Source organism: Gadus morhua, unplaced genomic scaffold (assembly GCF_902167405.1).
Source record: "Gadus morhua unplaced genomic scaffold, gadMor3.0, whole genome shotgun sequence".
In the NCBI taxonomy this organism is placed as follows: Eukaryota; Metazoa; Chordata; class Actinopteri; order Gadiformes; family Gadidae; genus Gadus; species Gadus morhua.
In genome coordinates, this window is record NW_021964143.1 from 579,091 (window position 1) to 593,612 (window position 14,522).

At 44.3% G+C, this 14,522-nt stretch overlaps 1 protein-coding gene, 1 long non-coding RNA gene, 2 other non-coding genes and 2 pseudogenes across 4 annotated transcripts; 2 read left to right on the top strand and 4 right to left on the bottom strand.

Moving 5' to 3' along the window:
* Window positions 1-5,307: 5,307 nt before the first annotated feature.
* On the bottom strand, window positions 5,308-5,421 carry LOC115539173 (uncharacterized; annotated as a pseudogene).
* Window positions 5,422-5,793: 372 nt separating this feature from the next.
* LOC115539156 (U1 spliceosomal RNA) lies at window positions 5,794-5,952 on the bottom strand. The gene has a single exon (XR_003975737.1). It is a non-coding gene; the product is annotated as a U1 spliceosomal RNA (small nuclear RNA).
* An 855-nt stretch (window positions 5,953-6,807) lies between these two features.
* On the top strand, window positions 6,808-9,571 carry LOC115539127 (uncharacterized). Its single transcript, XM_030350311.1, has 5 exons — window positions 6,808-7,365; window positions 7,503-7,641; window positions 7,717-8,092; window positions 8,185-8,374; window positions 8,577-9,571. The coding sequence occupies exons 1-5, from the start codon at window positions 7,350-7,352 to the stop codon at window positions 8,618-8,620; spliced, it is 765 nt and encodes a 254-aa protein (XP_030206171.1). The 5' UTR covers window positions 6,808-7,349; the 3' UTR covers window positions 8,621-9,571.
* A 739-nt stretch (window positions 9,572-10,310) lies between these two features.
* Window positions 10,311-10,435, bottom strand: LOC115539157 (uncharacterized; annotated as a pseudogene).
* A 344-nt stretch (window positions 10,436-10,779) lies between these two features.
* On the bottom strand, window positions 10,780-10,970 carry LOC115539161 (U2 spliceosomal RNA). The gene has a single exon (XR_003975739.1). It is a non-coding gene; the product is annotated as a U2 spliceosomal RNA (small nuclear RNA).
* A 352-nt stretch (window positions 10,971-11,322) lies between these two features.
* Window positions 11,323-13,042, top strand: LOC115539128 (uncharacterized). The gene is made up of 3 exons (XR_003975719.1): window positions 11,323-11,405; window positions 11,969-12,541; window positions 12,642-13,042. It is a non-coding gene; the product is annotated as an uncharacterized LOC115539128 (long non-coding RNA).
* Window positions 13,043-14,522: the final 1,480 nt, after the last annotated feature.

A 14,522-nucleotide genomic window follows, 5' to 3' on the forward strand; every position in this document is an offset into this window, starting at 1 on the left:
GGGAAGAGCTTGGCCACTAAACCATCGCTGGTCAGCCATCAACAGCTACACCAGTACCCCAACATCATTTTGTACCGGCAAGGAGAGGCCAGGCTGTACTGTACAGAGGCAGCAAGGTCTGTGGCCAGGCGCGTCGTTAGCAATTGAAAACATCCGGGGCTTTAGCCCGGGGGGGGGGAGCACCGTCCTGACTCCTGCGTGCTACAGTATCTTAATTAATTAAATAATTAATTAATCAATTAATGTATCGATTAATTAATTAAGGGCGCCCCCAACACATAGGTCGCCTATGCCGAGTGCCAGGGCAAAAATAAGACATTAGAATAGCCTATATAGCCTGCGTGCACCTACCCGATGTCAAGAAGCCATCGCTGCTCCGACGGACCTTTCTCCCCCAGCCAGGCAACGGCAAGTAAGTAGTGGTCTGCTTTTATGTTTCATTTTTAAGTTATTACTTATTTTCAGTGTAGGTTTAATGTTACAGATAAAAACATGCTTTATATTTAGTCAGAATTTCAGAGTTCTAATGTTTTCCCGGAATATGCATTCCTAAACTGTTCACGTCAAGTTCTCTTTAAGATCGCATGAGATGATATGTGCTATCGCGCGACCTGTAACCAGGAAGTAAACACTCGCTTGCATGAAATGATATGCGCTATCGCGCGACGTGTAACCAGGATGTAGATTTAAATAATGAAAAAATAATATGTTACTTTCTGTTACTTGCTTATGCTGTATGCAAGTTGTTTAAGAAGCTTATCTCCATATAAATCTGAGCTGTACATGAATCTGTTAATGAAGTCTCATTTCGACTCCTTCCTCCACTTCACTATTCATGTTCTGTTGCTTGCAGTTAACTACAGCCGCCCTTCCTGGGTAACGCCACCACCAATCCCTGGTCATCCATTGAAGCCATCTCTCTCACTCTGCACAGTCACACTGTTGCCGCTTCATTCTCATTGTCTCATAATCTCATTATTATGGCTGCTGTGGATGCTTTAAAAAATAAAAAAAATTCTCTTAGGTAAAATCAAACCAGTGGGATGTTAGATTGAAAACCTCCAAAGCAATGTATTAAAAATCGAAAGACAGTCCTACGTGAAGTTTCTTTTTTGGGGATTTTCAAAATGAGGTACCAGAATGGATTGTCAACCCACTGTTTCTCAACCCTCTCCGATTATTACTATGAGTAGTAGTATTGCATGCATACAGTACTCACATCAGCGCCTATAGAGGCTGCAACCATTTGCTTCTCAAAAGATTGTAGTGTTTTAGAATGAACAACCAGAGGGACAAGACATGACTAATTTTGATTGACAAGTTGGCTAGATTTATATATGTATTTATATTATTTTTTTATTTATAAGAATGAAAGAAATTGTGTAATGAAAGAATAAAACAATGATTGATGCATTTTTGTTTGAATAACATCTTGCTCCCGCGGCCAGTGCCAGCGCCGGCATTGCAAGGGGAGGGATATTACGTACATTTGCAGGAGGCGGGATAAGTGCGGCCGCTGTCACTCAGATTTGTTTTGGTTTGACGCAGACAGCATGGAGGCAGAACAGACCGCAGAAGTCAACGCGATCGTCTTCAATGTTGCTGCAACGATGCAGCATATATTCAGAAGAGCAGCCAGTACTTACGTGTATGAAAGCAGCTATATATATATATATATATATATATATATATATATATATATATATATATATATATACACACACTTTCTTTTTTTTTTTTTACGGCAGATATCCGGGGCTGATCCCAAAAGATCCGGGGCTATAGCCCCGAATGCCCAGGTCTAACGACGCGCCTGTCTGTGGCAGAGGCCCGCAGCAGCACTGTTGTTGACCCTAAATGGCTGGATCTCAAGACAGCAGAGGCGGCTGCCAAGAGGTCGGGGGCTGAGCTGTGGAAAGGTCAGCTGGTCATCACGTTCGGGTAGTACGCCGGTCAGACCTTCAGGTGGCTTGTGGAGAATGATGTCGGCTGGCTGGTGTGGCTGCTGTTCCAGTACTGCCAGCAGGGAGAGCAGAAGGAGCTGCTGAAGTGGCAGAAGGAGCGACTGCTCCTTCGGCCACAAGGTGACTCCTCACCTGAAAGTGCTGTCGGACGCACCGTTCCCGGAGGCTCCTGCGCTGCCAACATCCCTCCCTCCGCCAGACCGGCCTCAGGTCCAGTACCGGCTCATCTATCACGAGGCTGGAAAGAGACGTGGTGAGAAGCGGAGGTAAGTTGTCATAAGCACTTTGTTTCACCTGTTGGCTGTGGAAAGCAAATAGCACACACGTCATATCAATACTGATCACACGTGTATTTTATGTTTCCAGATTATTTGTTGATGAGCCACAGCCTGTGACTCCCGCGAACCGACCCGTTCAGCCCACTGGGTTGTCGTCCTCCACCCGGCCGAAGCCTGCTGCGCTCACCCCCATTCTGCCGAGGCCTTCTGCGCCTACCCACCTCCAGCCGAGGCCACCCGCTGCGTTGACCTACGGCCCACCCCCTGTGTCGGCAGCACCCATACTGCAGGTCTTCCCCGCACAGCCACAGGCGCCCTCCGTCCTGTTTCGTGGGACATCCTGCAGCCAGAGCTTTGTCCCTCCTGCACCAACAGTCAAGGCATTCATGCCTAACAAGTCCTCAAGGCCATGTGGGGCTTGCCACATGCCAAACTGTGGTGGACAGTGGAAGAGGTACAACCCTTTCAAGGACAAAGTGGCTGGAAGCATTCAGAAAATGTTTTCCTACTGTCCATCCACTAGGAAGTCCACTACCCCTGGCTTCGACAATGTGGTGTATGACAACTTTGAACTCTTTAAGAGTGTCGTGGATGCAGAGTTGGAAAGGAGGTCTGTGTGTGTGTGTGTGTGTGTGTGTGTGTGTGTGTGTGTGTGTGTGTGTGTGTGTGTGTGTTTGTGAATAACTTACCTCTGTGATGCCACTGTTCCTGTGCCATCTGTAAGAGAGAGAAAGAGGCTTGTTTGTGTGTGTTTGTCTCTGTCTTTGTGTGGGTTATTAAAGTGCTTCAGCAAGCACTATCTATTTATTTATATCGTTCAAAAAAATGCAAAAAAACTTATAAAAAACTTTGTAGTATCCATTCTGGTCTATTTTCAATATCAAGGCCAATCTTTTTAACCTTAATCAGTTCCAATCTAACACAATCAGTTTACATACCCTTTAGTGGTTGTTCATGTTCAGATAATCTGTGTTTTTGTCATGCATGTTGTTTGTCTTTGTCAGCTTCATGTGTTTGTGATGTTTGTATGTATTTGTCTGCTTCAGTTTTAACAAAAGTTTGCTAAAGAAAACACAAAAAAACACAAAAGGGAGGAACAGCTTGAGCCTTTATTTGTTGATTGGTCACCTGAGTCTTTGGATAATCATGTTCATTATTGCACTTTAGCCTGTACAAGCCAATTGTTGAGTTGTATCTTAAAGGGGTAGTTCGGAATTTTGGACATAGGGCCTGATTCCGAAGTGAGCATTGGTATTCTATATCACTGGAGACAGTTTTCAACACATTTCATTCAGTCCTTCTAGTTGCAGAGTTCGCTCGTGCTAGGCTAGCGCAAGTCAACGGGCAATGCTAGCCTGCAATTAAAAACAGTCTTACCCACTCCACAGTACACCCGAGGTAAATCAATTATAACGACAGACTATACATCTAAATGTCTGTTTATAGAATAATGTTAGAAATAAAACCAACCTTGCATTGCATTGCATTTTGAGGGAATTGCGGGGTCTCAGCAGCAGTGTTTATATTCCTGTACGTAGGCTACGGCAGCGGCGGACTGATACCTAGGTTACCTGCCGCTGTCATTGCTACAAACGCAGAGTACAGTGAACGAAGGAATTCTACAAGCGTATTAAATTAACAAGATATGGCCACGTTTGGAGGAGTTAGCGATGCATCTGCTTTTGAAGACGATTATGAGGAATTTGTTGTATCCAACGAACCGTACATGTACGAGCCGGTGTTTTGATGTCAAAGCCAGCAGCAACAAGCCACAGTTGAGTCCTTTCTGGATCTCGCACTGGAAATTGGTGGAAACTTTGTGGTGCCCATCTGTACCGTTTATTTCTACAATTTCTAAAAGCACACTGAACCATCATGTTGCCTAGTCGTTCAATTGCGCTTCTGTCCCACGCTTCTCTGTTTACGTTCTTCTGTCGTGATTCGGTTACAAACCTAACCAGCGCATAGTAGAATTCCGCTTCTGCTGAGAAAGTAGTCCCTCGATGATTCATGCGATGCATGGTTAGTTTTATTTCTAACGTTATTCTATCAACACAGACATTTAGATGTCTAGTCTGTCGTTATAATTGATTTACCTCGGGTGTACTGTGGAGTGGGTAAGACTGCTTTTAATAGCAGGCTAGCATTGCCCGTTGACTTGCGCTAGCCTAGCACGAGCGAACTCTGCAACTAGAAGGACTGAATGAAATGTGTTGAAAACTGTCTCCAGTGATATAGAATACCAATGCTCACTTCGGAATCAGGCCCTATGTCCAAAATTCCGAACTACCCCTTTAAGTACTAGTGTGTGTTCTTCAATTGTTGAGATTTTTGCATTATTATTAATGTTATTTATATGTGCCTTTCCTTTTGATGTGTGCATGTCTGTCAGCTCCATGTTTAACTAAATGTTTGCAAATGGTAGTACATGTTTGTCTCTCGTCTCATGCTCTCGTGTTCTCGCCTGTAGATCTGTACCTTGTTGTGGTGGGCGAGCTTTTAATTAAACAGATCTTGTTTACTTGTGTTTTATATGCATTGCCTTTTCAATGAAACCCATTCTGGGTGAAAAATAAAAGTTGTAAAAGAATTTGAGTCTCTGTGTGCTTGGCTTTCACAAGGGGTGGGGTAGTGGAAAGAAAAAACACACCAAAGAAATTAGAAGTCCTTGTGTCTTCTCTCCCGCAACCAGAGGTGTGAATACACCCCCACTTTGCTGGCTGCACTCCCTGTGTGGTCAAAATAATGAGTTCTGTGAATGGCTCTGTCATCCAGACAAAGTGAGTGCACTGAATACATTCTTATTATTTTTCTTAATTCAGCCCAAAAATGTAACAATTAAACACTTTTCCACTTGATAATATGAATCTCATCAGCTACATCAACTCAAAGTATGAAAATAATAAACAAAACATTCAGCAGACTAGCGGATTTTGATAATCTAGGCCTTGCACATAATATTTCTGGAAATAAAACCTCCCACCGGTGGCCACCACATGGAGCCGTCCGTTTTGATTCTCGATCCTTTATGAGCGATCCCTGGGTTGAGGGATAGGGACTTTGGGGGGTCATCAGCCATTCCCAGGGGGTCACCCATCCAAGTACTAACCAGGCCGGACCCTGCTTAGCCTCCGAGATCAGACGAGATCGGGCGTGCTCAGGGTGGTATGGCCGTAACCAAGAATTGTCGGGACCATATTAGTATTTATACAAGAGGAGCACGTAAGGAGTGAGAGTTCTACCATGGCCAGAGACGGGACTTGTACAGAAACAATGATTGGATCCATAATGAATGAAGAAATTAATGAATGAATGAATGAATGAATGAATGAATGAATGAATGAATGAATGAATGAATGAATGCATGAATGCATGAATGAATGCGTTATTCCAGACTCAGAGTTCCATATTTGAACGCAATGCATTACACTGCTTGGGCGTCATCGTTTGCGTGATCTTTTGAAGAAACGTAGCGATGCAAAACATGGTATGGACTACAATATAGCACGATGAAGCCATTCATAGCTATTATTTCTTTAGAACAACATGATCAGGGGAGAGCGCGAACGCAGTCCCCCACTACCAGAAATTATGCAATCGAGATTCCCACATTTGGGGAGTTCGCAGACGTGAGAGCCAGGCGAGTGCATAGGAGTCTACACTTGTCTACACTTGTCTACACTTGCCGGCCGCTAATTGGCCAGGAGTCTACACTTTCCGGCCCAGGAGTCTACACTTTCCTCCGAAAGTGTAGACAATGGCGGCCTCCCATTGGCGCGGAGTCTACAGTTCCCTAGAGCCCTCCCCCTCCCCGACGGTGGCACTTGACGCTCTCCGAGCGATTTCAGCCGAATGGAAAAAAGTAAAAAGTCACCACCGTTTCACCCGGTAAGAGTCGCATTCCTACTAATATTACTAACTAATATGTTCGGCTTGTGCTTCTCGTTCCCACCGAGTGCTTTTCATTCATCATATCTGTCGTACCTAGCTTATTAATGTATTTTTGCCCCTTTTTTCTTCCCACTCACTGCGGAGGCTACTTTGCCCTAATACAACCAGCCTCGTTCGCTTCATGTCAACAACTTAGCCATACAAAACTATGTTTTTTAATGTAGGTTTATTAAATGACTTTTTCCGTGAATTAACTTGTTTATCTTTGGGTTTATTCATATGTTAATGTGCTGCCGACGGCCATTCGGCCTCATTTACATAGCCAAACTCCGAGTCCGCCAGCGAGCGGAGTTTGGCCTACTCTCGAGACATTTTGCTTAGTTACTGTTAAAAAGTATATCTATAAATGTAGGTTGAAAGTGTCCCCGTTAATGTACTACCATCGTATATTGATTTAACGTTACGGTCGATCCGCAAATCAGTGCCGCGACGCCGGCCAACCCTGTCCGTTCAAATTTGACCCATATTTGTCATTCATTTCTCTTATAAAGCTATCATACCTACCTTGACTTAAACTTGCCAATATTACATCAATATGTAGCCCACTCGTATATTTATGAATCAGAAGTCGACATAGCCATAGCAGCCCTCAAAAAAAGGCCAAGAAAAAACTCTACAGTCCCCCTAGTGTTGTTGTTGCGCCAATGAATGTAAAGAAAAACATGGGCTACATTTTGACGTTGATATTTTGTTTCTATGAACTTTAATAAGCAACACATTAGCTGTATTTGAGCTGTATTTGAGGATGGATTCCGAAGCAGCGACCCATTCAGCAGGTTAGTTTATAACATTCATGTTTTGTCTGTATGGTTATAACATGCATACTTCCATTGTCTATACGTTATGTATAGCCAGCAGAAGAAACTGCCCAGTGCGTGAAAACACTTATGTTATTATGTCATCATTTACAAATATAGTATGAAATGAATGCCTGGGGAAAAAGTCCCAAAACACTTTAAACACTTTGGTGAATATTTTTTCAGGTACAGCCAGCAGCAGCAGACTGTCTGCGGACCCATTGCTGCCCGTGCTGCCCATTCTGGACCCCACTGTGCCCCTGGACAGGCAGCAATGTGTCCTGAAGGCAACCAAAGAGGCCAGGGCCTTTCACAGGCCCAAAGGCTTCCAAGCCAGCGCCGGTCCCAAGGACCTTCAGATGGCTTGTGATGAAGGTAATAAATCTGAATTATTATCCCAGTAGCACGATGGGCATATGAACCATTTCCACTTTACACCTGACCTGACCTGTGTGCTAGAGCTTATAAACTGAATTAGTTAAGAATAACCATTCCAATGTCTTACTCTTCAGCAAAAAGGAGATGCCGGCTCGCCACTACTACCAGGCCCTCAAAGAAGCTCTACCTTGGCCAGCTGGTTATTCCCTTTGGGAAATATGCTGGCCAAAGCTTCATGTGGCTGGTAGCGAATGATGTGGGCTACTTAAAATAGTGAGTATATTTCACTACAGAGAATCAAATTAAGTCGTTATTTCTTACTTTAACGTCATGTTCTGTGTGTTTCAGTCTGCTTGACCGCCATATTGCGGAGAGCCAGGACCCGGGCAGGACAGGAGGAACCAGAGAGAATGACTGGGTGAAGGACTGTCTCCTCCGTTATGTGGAGTTTTTCCCCTCAGTCTCCTGCCACCTGGAGAAAAATGTGGACAGGGCCATTTATGGACAGGGTCGCTTTAAGTCCTTCACCTTTCAGGAGATGTGGCAGTGGTACAGCCTGCACAAGTGCCTTAATGCCGACCCTCAAGCTGGCAGTGCCCAAGAGAGGAAGATGGCAGAGGAGGCTTTCTCTTCTGTTCGCCAGTGGCTTGGAATGAAGGAGGAGGACATCAGCTCCAAGGCACTGAAGCGCTTCAGGAGATTTATTCTCGACAAAGAGAAACAGGTAGGTTGAGGTGTTACTCAAAAGCAGAATGCAGTTCATAAGACAAAACTACTTCACTGTAATTTAACTGTAATTTGTGAAACTCTCCTCAGAATGCCCCTACTGCAGCTGTACCATCTTCGTCTGGTCCTGTCCCATCTGAAACAGTGGTTCCTCCGTCTGCGTCAGTGGTTCCTCCGTCAGCGTCAGCGTCTGCTTCAGTGGCCCCTCCGACAGCAACATCCCTGTCACCTTGGCACGATACATTGTTTTCAGAGGCTCTCGCCACTTTTGAAGGACAAGGTAAATCATTTTTTTATTTTATCGATGGCATTCACAGATCAACATTAAGCTCATATAACTGTACATATATTGAATATAAAACTTTAAATCAGTTTAAAATAAAACAGGTTAAAAGGCACACTTTTCAGGATTATTCTTTATTTCTGTTTCAACCCAATATGATCCTTGTGGCTTCCTAAGCTTTTGTCCTCATTGTCCTCAGTGTCTCTCCCGCCCACCTGCTTGACTCCAGGAAGAACCGGCTGATGTACTGCATCGTTAAACAGCTCTGGCTTCACCCGGACTGCAGGAAAAAGGCTCGCGGCTCCCCTCTCAAGCACCAGATCACCACACTCTACCAGCGGGTGCAACAGAGAATGACCGTGGATGACGCTGAAATCAGCAATCTAGGGATTCCCATCCTGAAAATGAACAACAAATCTGTTGCTGAGTTCATAAGGAGACAGGAGCCTTCTCAGCCACAAACGTGACGGATTGAGGTTTGTCTATCCTCCAGCGTCCGCAGAGCGTCACCAGCACCAGCCTACCTCCCGCTGCAGAGCTCCCGGATGAGAGGCCGCACACGGACGGGGCCAGAAGACGAGCTTCTGGCCTCTCAGTCCCAGGCCCCTTAGAGCAGCGCTTGAATGCTCTGACACTGGGCTCTTTGTATATATTATGTATATTCATATTTGACAGACACAATCATTCGTTTTGTATTATATTTCACTATGCACCTTATTTCTCACTGTTTGAATTTTATATTTTAGAGGTGTTTTTACTGTTGTGCTTGCTGTGTTCTTTGTATATATTTAGCAGATGCAATCATTCTTTTTCCAGTTCATGACATATCTTTATGCACCTTCTTGGAAACTACTTACTAATTACTTCCTTAATGTGCAAATCACAAATGTCACAACTCATCAAAATCTTGTTTTGTGTGTGTATATATATAGGCTATATGCACTTGTTACCTCTGTCACAGGCATAATAATTCTCTTGCACTACGAGCTTGATGCCTTTTACATTGATCTCCAGGACAAGGCTTTATATTCTATAATGTATATTTAATCTTTATCTTGGTTGTCATTGCTGTTTTAGATTTAGATTTTAAGCTAATATTACAATTATTAATGTTTTTTTACACCTGTGTTTATAAACCTGTGACAACCTAATTTATTATTGATAATGTGAGTTATTAAAAAAACAAATTGCACTCCAATAAACCTCTCTGACCTTTATTTTCATACAACAATTAACAGAATATAAAAAATCTTAAAAATGACAAGATAAGACAGTCAATTCCTCATCCAGAACATTCCCCTATTACAGTAGCAACAAACATAAAGGAGATAAGCTGTACTTAAGCTCTGCTAAGGCACTTTTAATGTAAACAGATCCACACCAGTGATAGCTTTCCATACAGGTAGTTTTGCCTTTTTTAAACCTTTCAATGTGGAGTTTGCATGAGGGCAAAGGTTAAACTACTTTTGTTTGTGTGGTGTTCAGAAAACAATATGGCTTTGAACACCACAAAAACAAAGTAAATCTGTATCATGCAGGATACAGATAATACAAAAGACAGGCAATTACACAGTATAATTGCAACCATAATTCTAAGTGAGTATACAGAAGATATGTACATATATACAGGTTTAATAAATAATATACAATATAAATATGAAAACAGATACAGACAGTCGATACAAATACAGCTCACCAGTCACACACGGTCATGATCAGATTCTGCCAATAGAGGGCGGTGTTTGATTGACAGGTGTCCGGTCTACAATCTCTCCCATTGAAACTCTGCAAAGATGAGAAAAGTACTTATAATCCATTTTCATAACGCATAAAACACATGCAAGGAAACCTGCTACAGTTCTAACGTAAACTATCATGGTTTCAGGCTTCAATTTTTTTTTTCTTCTACATTAATGACAATGAATTGCTCAGGGGTTTGCACGTCGCCACGGTCCATCGCCGTTCGCACGGGTCAGCAACAGCCTCAGTGCAATGGCTGAGCCTCGCTATGGGTGAGCCACCTTCTTGATCATGGTATCTCCCTTGCCAGGTAAGTATGAGTTGAACACGTTCAGGTGGGCTGAACGATGCCCACGCGTGTTCCCGTGGAGAACGGTTGCAAAGCATTCGGAGATGTCTAGACTTTAATAAACACTGTAGACCACCGGTCACACGATGACAGGCGAATCTGAAATCAGCGAGATGGAAGCATAACGAAAGGAAACCTGGAGATCCGAGTTATCGACACGCCACAGAAAGAATCCTTTTTTCTTTCTTAAACAACAGAATATCGTTGGAATAATTGTAAACAGTGCGTTTTTGAATTGTAAATGACACTTTATTGTCTACAGGCGGACGGGTGTACTCTCAGGAGGAGTTTAGTTTTGTTTTTCACAGTGAGAGAGGGGTGCACCGGTCCTGGAGGTACTGCAATACCAGGTCGATGCGTGGAGTGGACGGGGCAAGCCCCTTTTCCATCTCCCAGTTCCAAAAATCAATTTAATATATGGTCCCCGGGTAGGGGACGTATCAGATATTAAACTGATAAGAACAGATACTACACTTGATCTTAGCCAAAAGGCCGAGAAGCGATGGCCACACATGCTCAGACCAAGAGGCGAGGTTCCCAGACACGTCGCCCCACGTGGCGGTTTAACAGACAACGAAAAAACAAAACAAAAGAATGACCAAGCACCCTGTGTGCGTGTTTGTGTGTATGTGAAAGCTGAAGAAATAAACCGAGGTCGCTACATCTCTTTGCTGCTGCCTGCTGGCAGTGTCACTAGGCCGTCTGCATGTTTCACAAATAGAGTTTGGAGCAGTGGAGGCTTCTATAAGACTACAGGTGAAGCAGTGCTTCACCAAAAAAATGTTAAAAAATAAATAAACCAACAATACTATCGAATACTGCCAAAATGGTGGTGCCCACGATTTCCCCGCCCCAACAACGTCAACACCCGGAACTCTATTGCAGCCAATGAGCTCGAGTTGAAAAAGAAAATAGCTTACAGCACGTGGTTTCACTCAGGTAAATTGTATCCCCTTCACCGTTTGCTAGTTAATAATTCGACCTTTTTTTAAGGTTCGTATTAAGCTGTTTCGATTTTGTAGAAAGAGAAAAGATTTCGACCTTGTCATAACACGGTCGTTGTGTATAAAGGGAAGACGTAGAGGGTGCGTTTTTAGCTGCTGGGTAGACTTCAGTCAACCTATCGCCGTTTTGTCTGCGAGCAACCATATTACTCGTGGGTGGTCTCCTTTTAATCGGGGTAATCTAAGCTTTCCAACGGTGTATGGCATGACTATATGTACCCAGGGATCGTTGAAATAATAAGCTGATTAATGTGTGTTTTGTAACGATAGCTAGGCGCGGCTAACGACACTGTTTACAATGAGTAAGGGCATACGTCGCATACCTGCAAACGTTTTCTTGGACAATTTGATGTGGATATGTGTTGATTTGGGTAAATGTGACTGTTTAGACAACAGCTGATGCGAGACTAAGTGTAACATAAAGCAATTTGGCGACCGTGTTAATCTCTTGTTGCATGGGATGCGCTGCATACCTGGTAAACAGTAGTGTTATTCCAGATCCATGCCATCGCCAGGGAGACCTTTACCTGTGATGTCTGCGGGAAGAGCTTGGCCACTAAACCATCGCTGGTCAGCCATCAACAGCTACACCAGTACCCCAACATCATTTTGTACCGGCAAGGAGAGGCCAGGCTGTACTGTACAGAGGCAGCAAGGTCTGTGGCAGAGGCCCGCAGCAGCACTGTTGTTGACCCTAAATGGCTGGATCTCAAGACAGCAGAGGCGGCTGCCAAGAGGTCGGGGGCTGAGCTGTGGAAAGGTCAGCTGGTCATCACGTTCGGGTAGTACGCCGGTCAGACCTTCAGGTGGCTTGTGGAGAATGATGTCGGCTGGCTGGTGTGGCTGCTGTTCCAGTACTGCCAGCAGGGAGAGCAGAACGAGCTGCTGAAGTGGCAGAAGGAGCGACTGCTCCTTCGGCCACAAGGTGACTCCTCACCTGAAAGTGCTGTCGGACGCACCGTTCCCGGAGGCTCCTGCGCTGCCAACATCCCTCCCTCCGCCAGACCGGCCTCAGGTCCAGTACCGGCTCATCTATCACGAGGCTGGAAAGAGACGTGGTGAGAAGCGGAGGTAAGTTGTCATAAGCACTTTGTTTCACCTGTTGGCTGTGGAAAGCAAATAGCACACACGTCATATCAATACTGATCACATGTGTATTTTATGTTTCCAGATTATTTGTTGATGAGCCACAGCCTGTGACTCCCGCGAACCGACCCGTTCAGCCCACTGGGTTGTCGTCCTCCACCCGGCCGAAGCCTGCTGCGCTCACCCCCATTCTGCCGAGGCCTTCTGCGCCTACCCACCTCCAGCCGAGGCCACCCGCTGCGTTGACCTACGGCCCACCCCCTGTGTCGGCAGCACCCATACTGCAGGTCTTCCCCGCACAGCCACAGGCGCCCTCCGTCCTGTTTCGTGGGACATCCTGCAGCCAGAGCTTTGTCCCTCCTGCACCAACAGTCAAGGCATTCATGCCTAACAAGTCCTCAAGGCCATGTGGGGCTTGCCACATGCCAAACTGTGGTGGACAGTGGAAGAGGTACAACCCTTTCAAGGACAAAGTGGCTGGAAGCATTCAGAAAATGTTTTCCTACTGTCCATCCACTAGGAAGTCCACTACCCCTGGCTTCGACAATGTGGTGTATGACAACTTTGAACTCTTTAAGAGTGTCGCGGATGCAGAGTTGGAAAGGAGGACTGTGTGTGTGTGTGTGTGTGTGTGTGTGTGTGTGTGTGTGTGTGTGTGTGTGTGTGTGTGTGTTTGTGAATAACTTACCTCTGTGATGCCACTGTTCCTGTGCCATCTGTAAGAGAGAGAAAGAGGCTTGTTTGTGTGTGTTTGTCTCTGTCTTTGTGTGGGTTATTAAAGTGCTTCAGCAAGCACTATCTATTTATTTATATCGTTCAAAAAAATGCAAAAAAACTTATAAAAAACTTTGTAGTATCCATTCTGGTCTATTTTCAATATCAAGGCCAATCTTTTTAACCTTAATCAGTTCCAATCTAACACAATCAGTTTACATACCCTTTAGTGGTTGTTCATGTTCAGAAAATCTGTGTTTTTGTCATGCATGTTGTTTGTCTTTGTCAGCTTCATGTGTTTGTGATGTTTGTATGTATTTGTCTGCTTCAGTTTTAACAAAAGTTTGCTAAAGAAAACACAAAAAAACACAAAAGGGAGGAACAGCTTGAGCCTTTATTTGTTGATTGGTCACCTGAGTCTTTGGATAATCATGTTCATTATTGCACTTTAGCCTGTACAAGCCAATTGTTGACTTGTATCTTAAAGGGGTAGTTCGGAATTTTGGACATAGGGCCTGATTCCGAAGTGAGCATTGGTATTCTATATCACTGGAGACAGTTTTCAACACATTTCATTCAGTCCTTCTAGTTGCAGAGTTCGCTCGTGCTAGGCTAGCGCAAGTCAACGGGCAATGCTAGCCTGCAATTAAAAACAGTCTTACCCACTCCACAGTACACCCGAGGTAAATCAATTATAACGACAGACTATACATCTAAATGTCTGTTTATAGAATAATGTTAGAAATAAAACCAACCTTGCATTGCATTGCATTTTGAGGGAATTGCGGGGTCTCAGCAGCAGTGTTTATATTCCTGTACGTAGGCTACGGCAGCGGCGGACTGATACCTAGGTTACCTGCCGCTGTCATTGCTACAAACGCAGAGTACAGTGAACGAAGGAATTCTACAAGCGTATTAAATTAACAAGATATGGCCACGTTTGGAGGAGTTAGCGATGCATCTGCTTTTGAAGACGATTATGAGGAATTTGTTGTATCCAACGAACCGTACATGTACGAGCCGGTGTTTTGATGTCAAAGCCAGCAGCAACAAGCCACAGTTGAGTCCTTTCTGGATCTCGCACTGGAAATTGGTGGAAACTTTGTGGTGCCCATCTGTACCGTTTATTTCTACAATTTCTAAAAGCACACTGAACCATCATGTTGCCTAGTCGTTCAATTGCGCTTCTGTCCCACGCTTCTCTGTTTACGTTCTTCTGTCGTGATTCGGTTACAAACCTAACCAGCGCATA

Coding starts and splice junctions, on each gene's coding strand:
- LOC115539127 (XM_030350311.1), top strand. Junction 8,093..8,184: donor TTCTCGACAAAGAGAAACAG/GTAGGTTGAGGT, acceptor AACTCTCCTCAG/AATGCCCCTACTGCAGCTGT. Junction 8,375..8,576: donor CGCCACTTTTGAAGGACAAG/GTAAATCATTTT, acceptor CATTGTCCTCAG/TGTCTCTCCCGCCCACCTGC.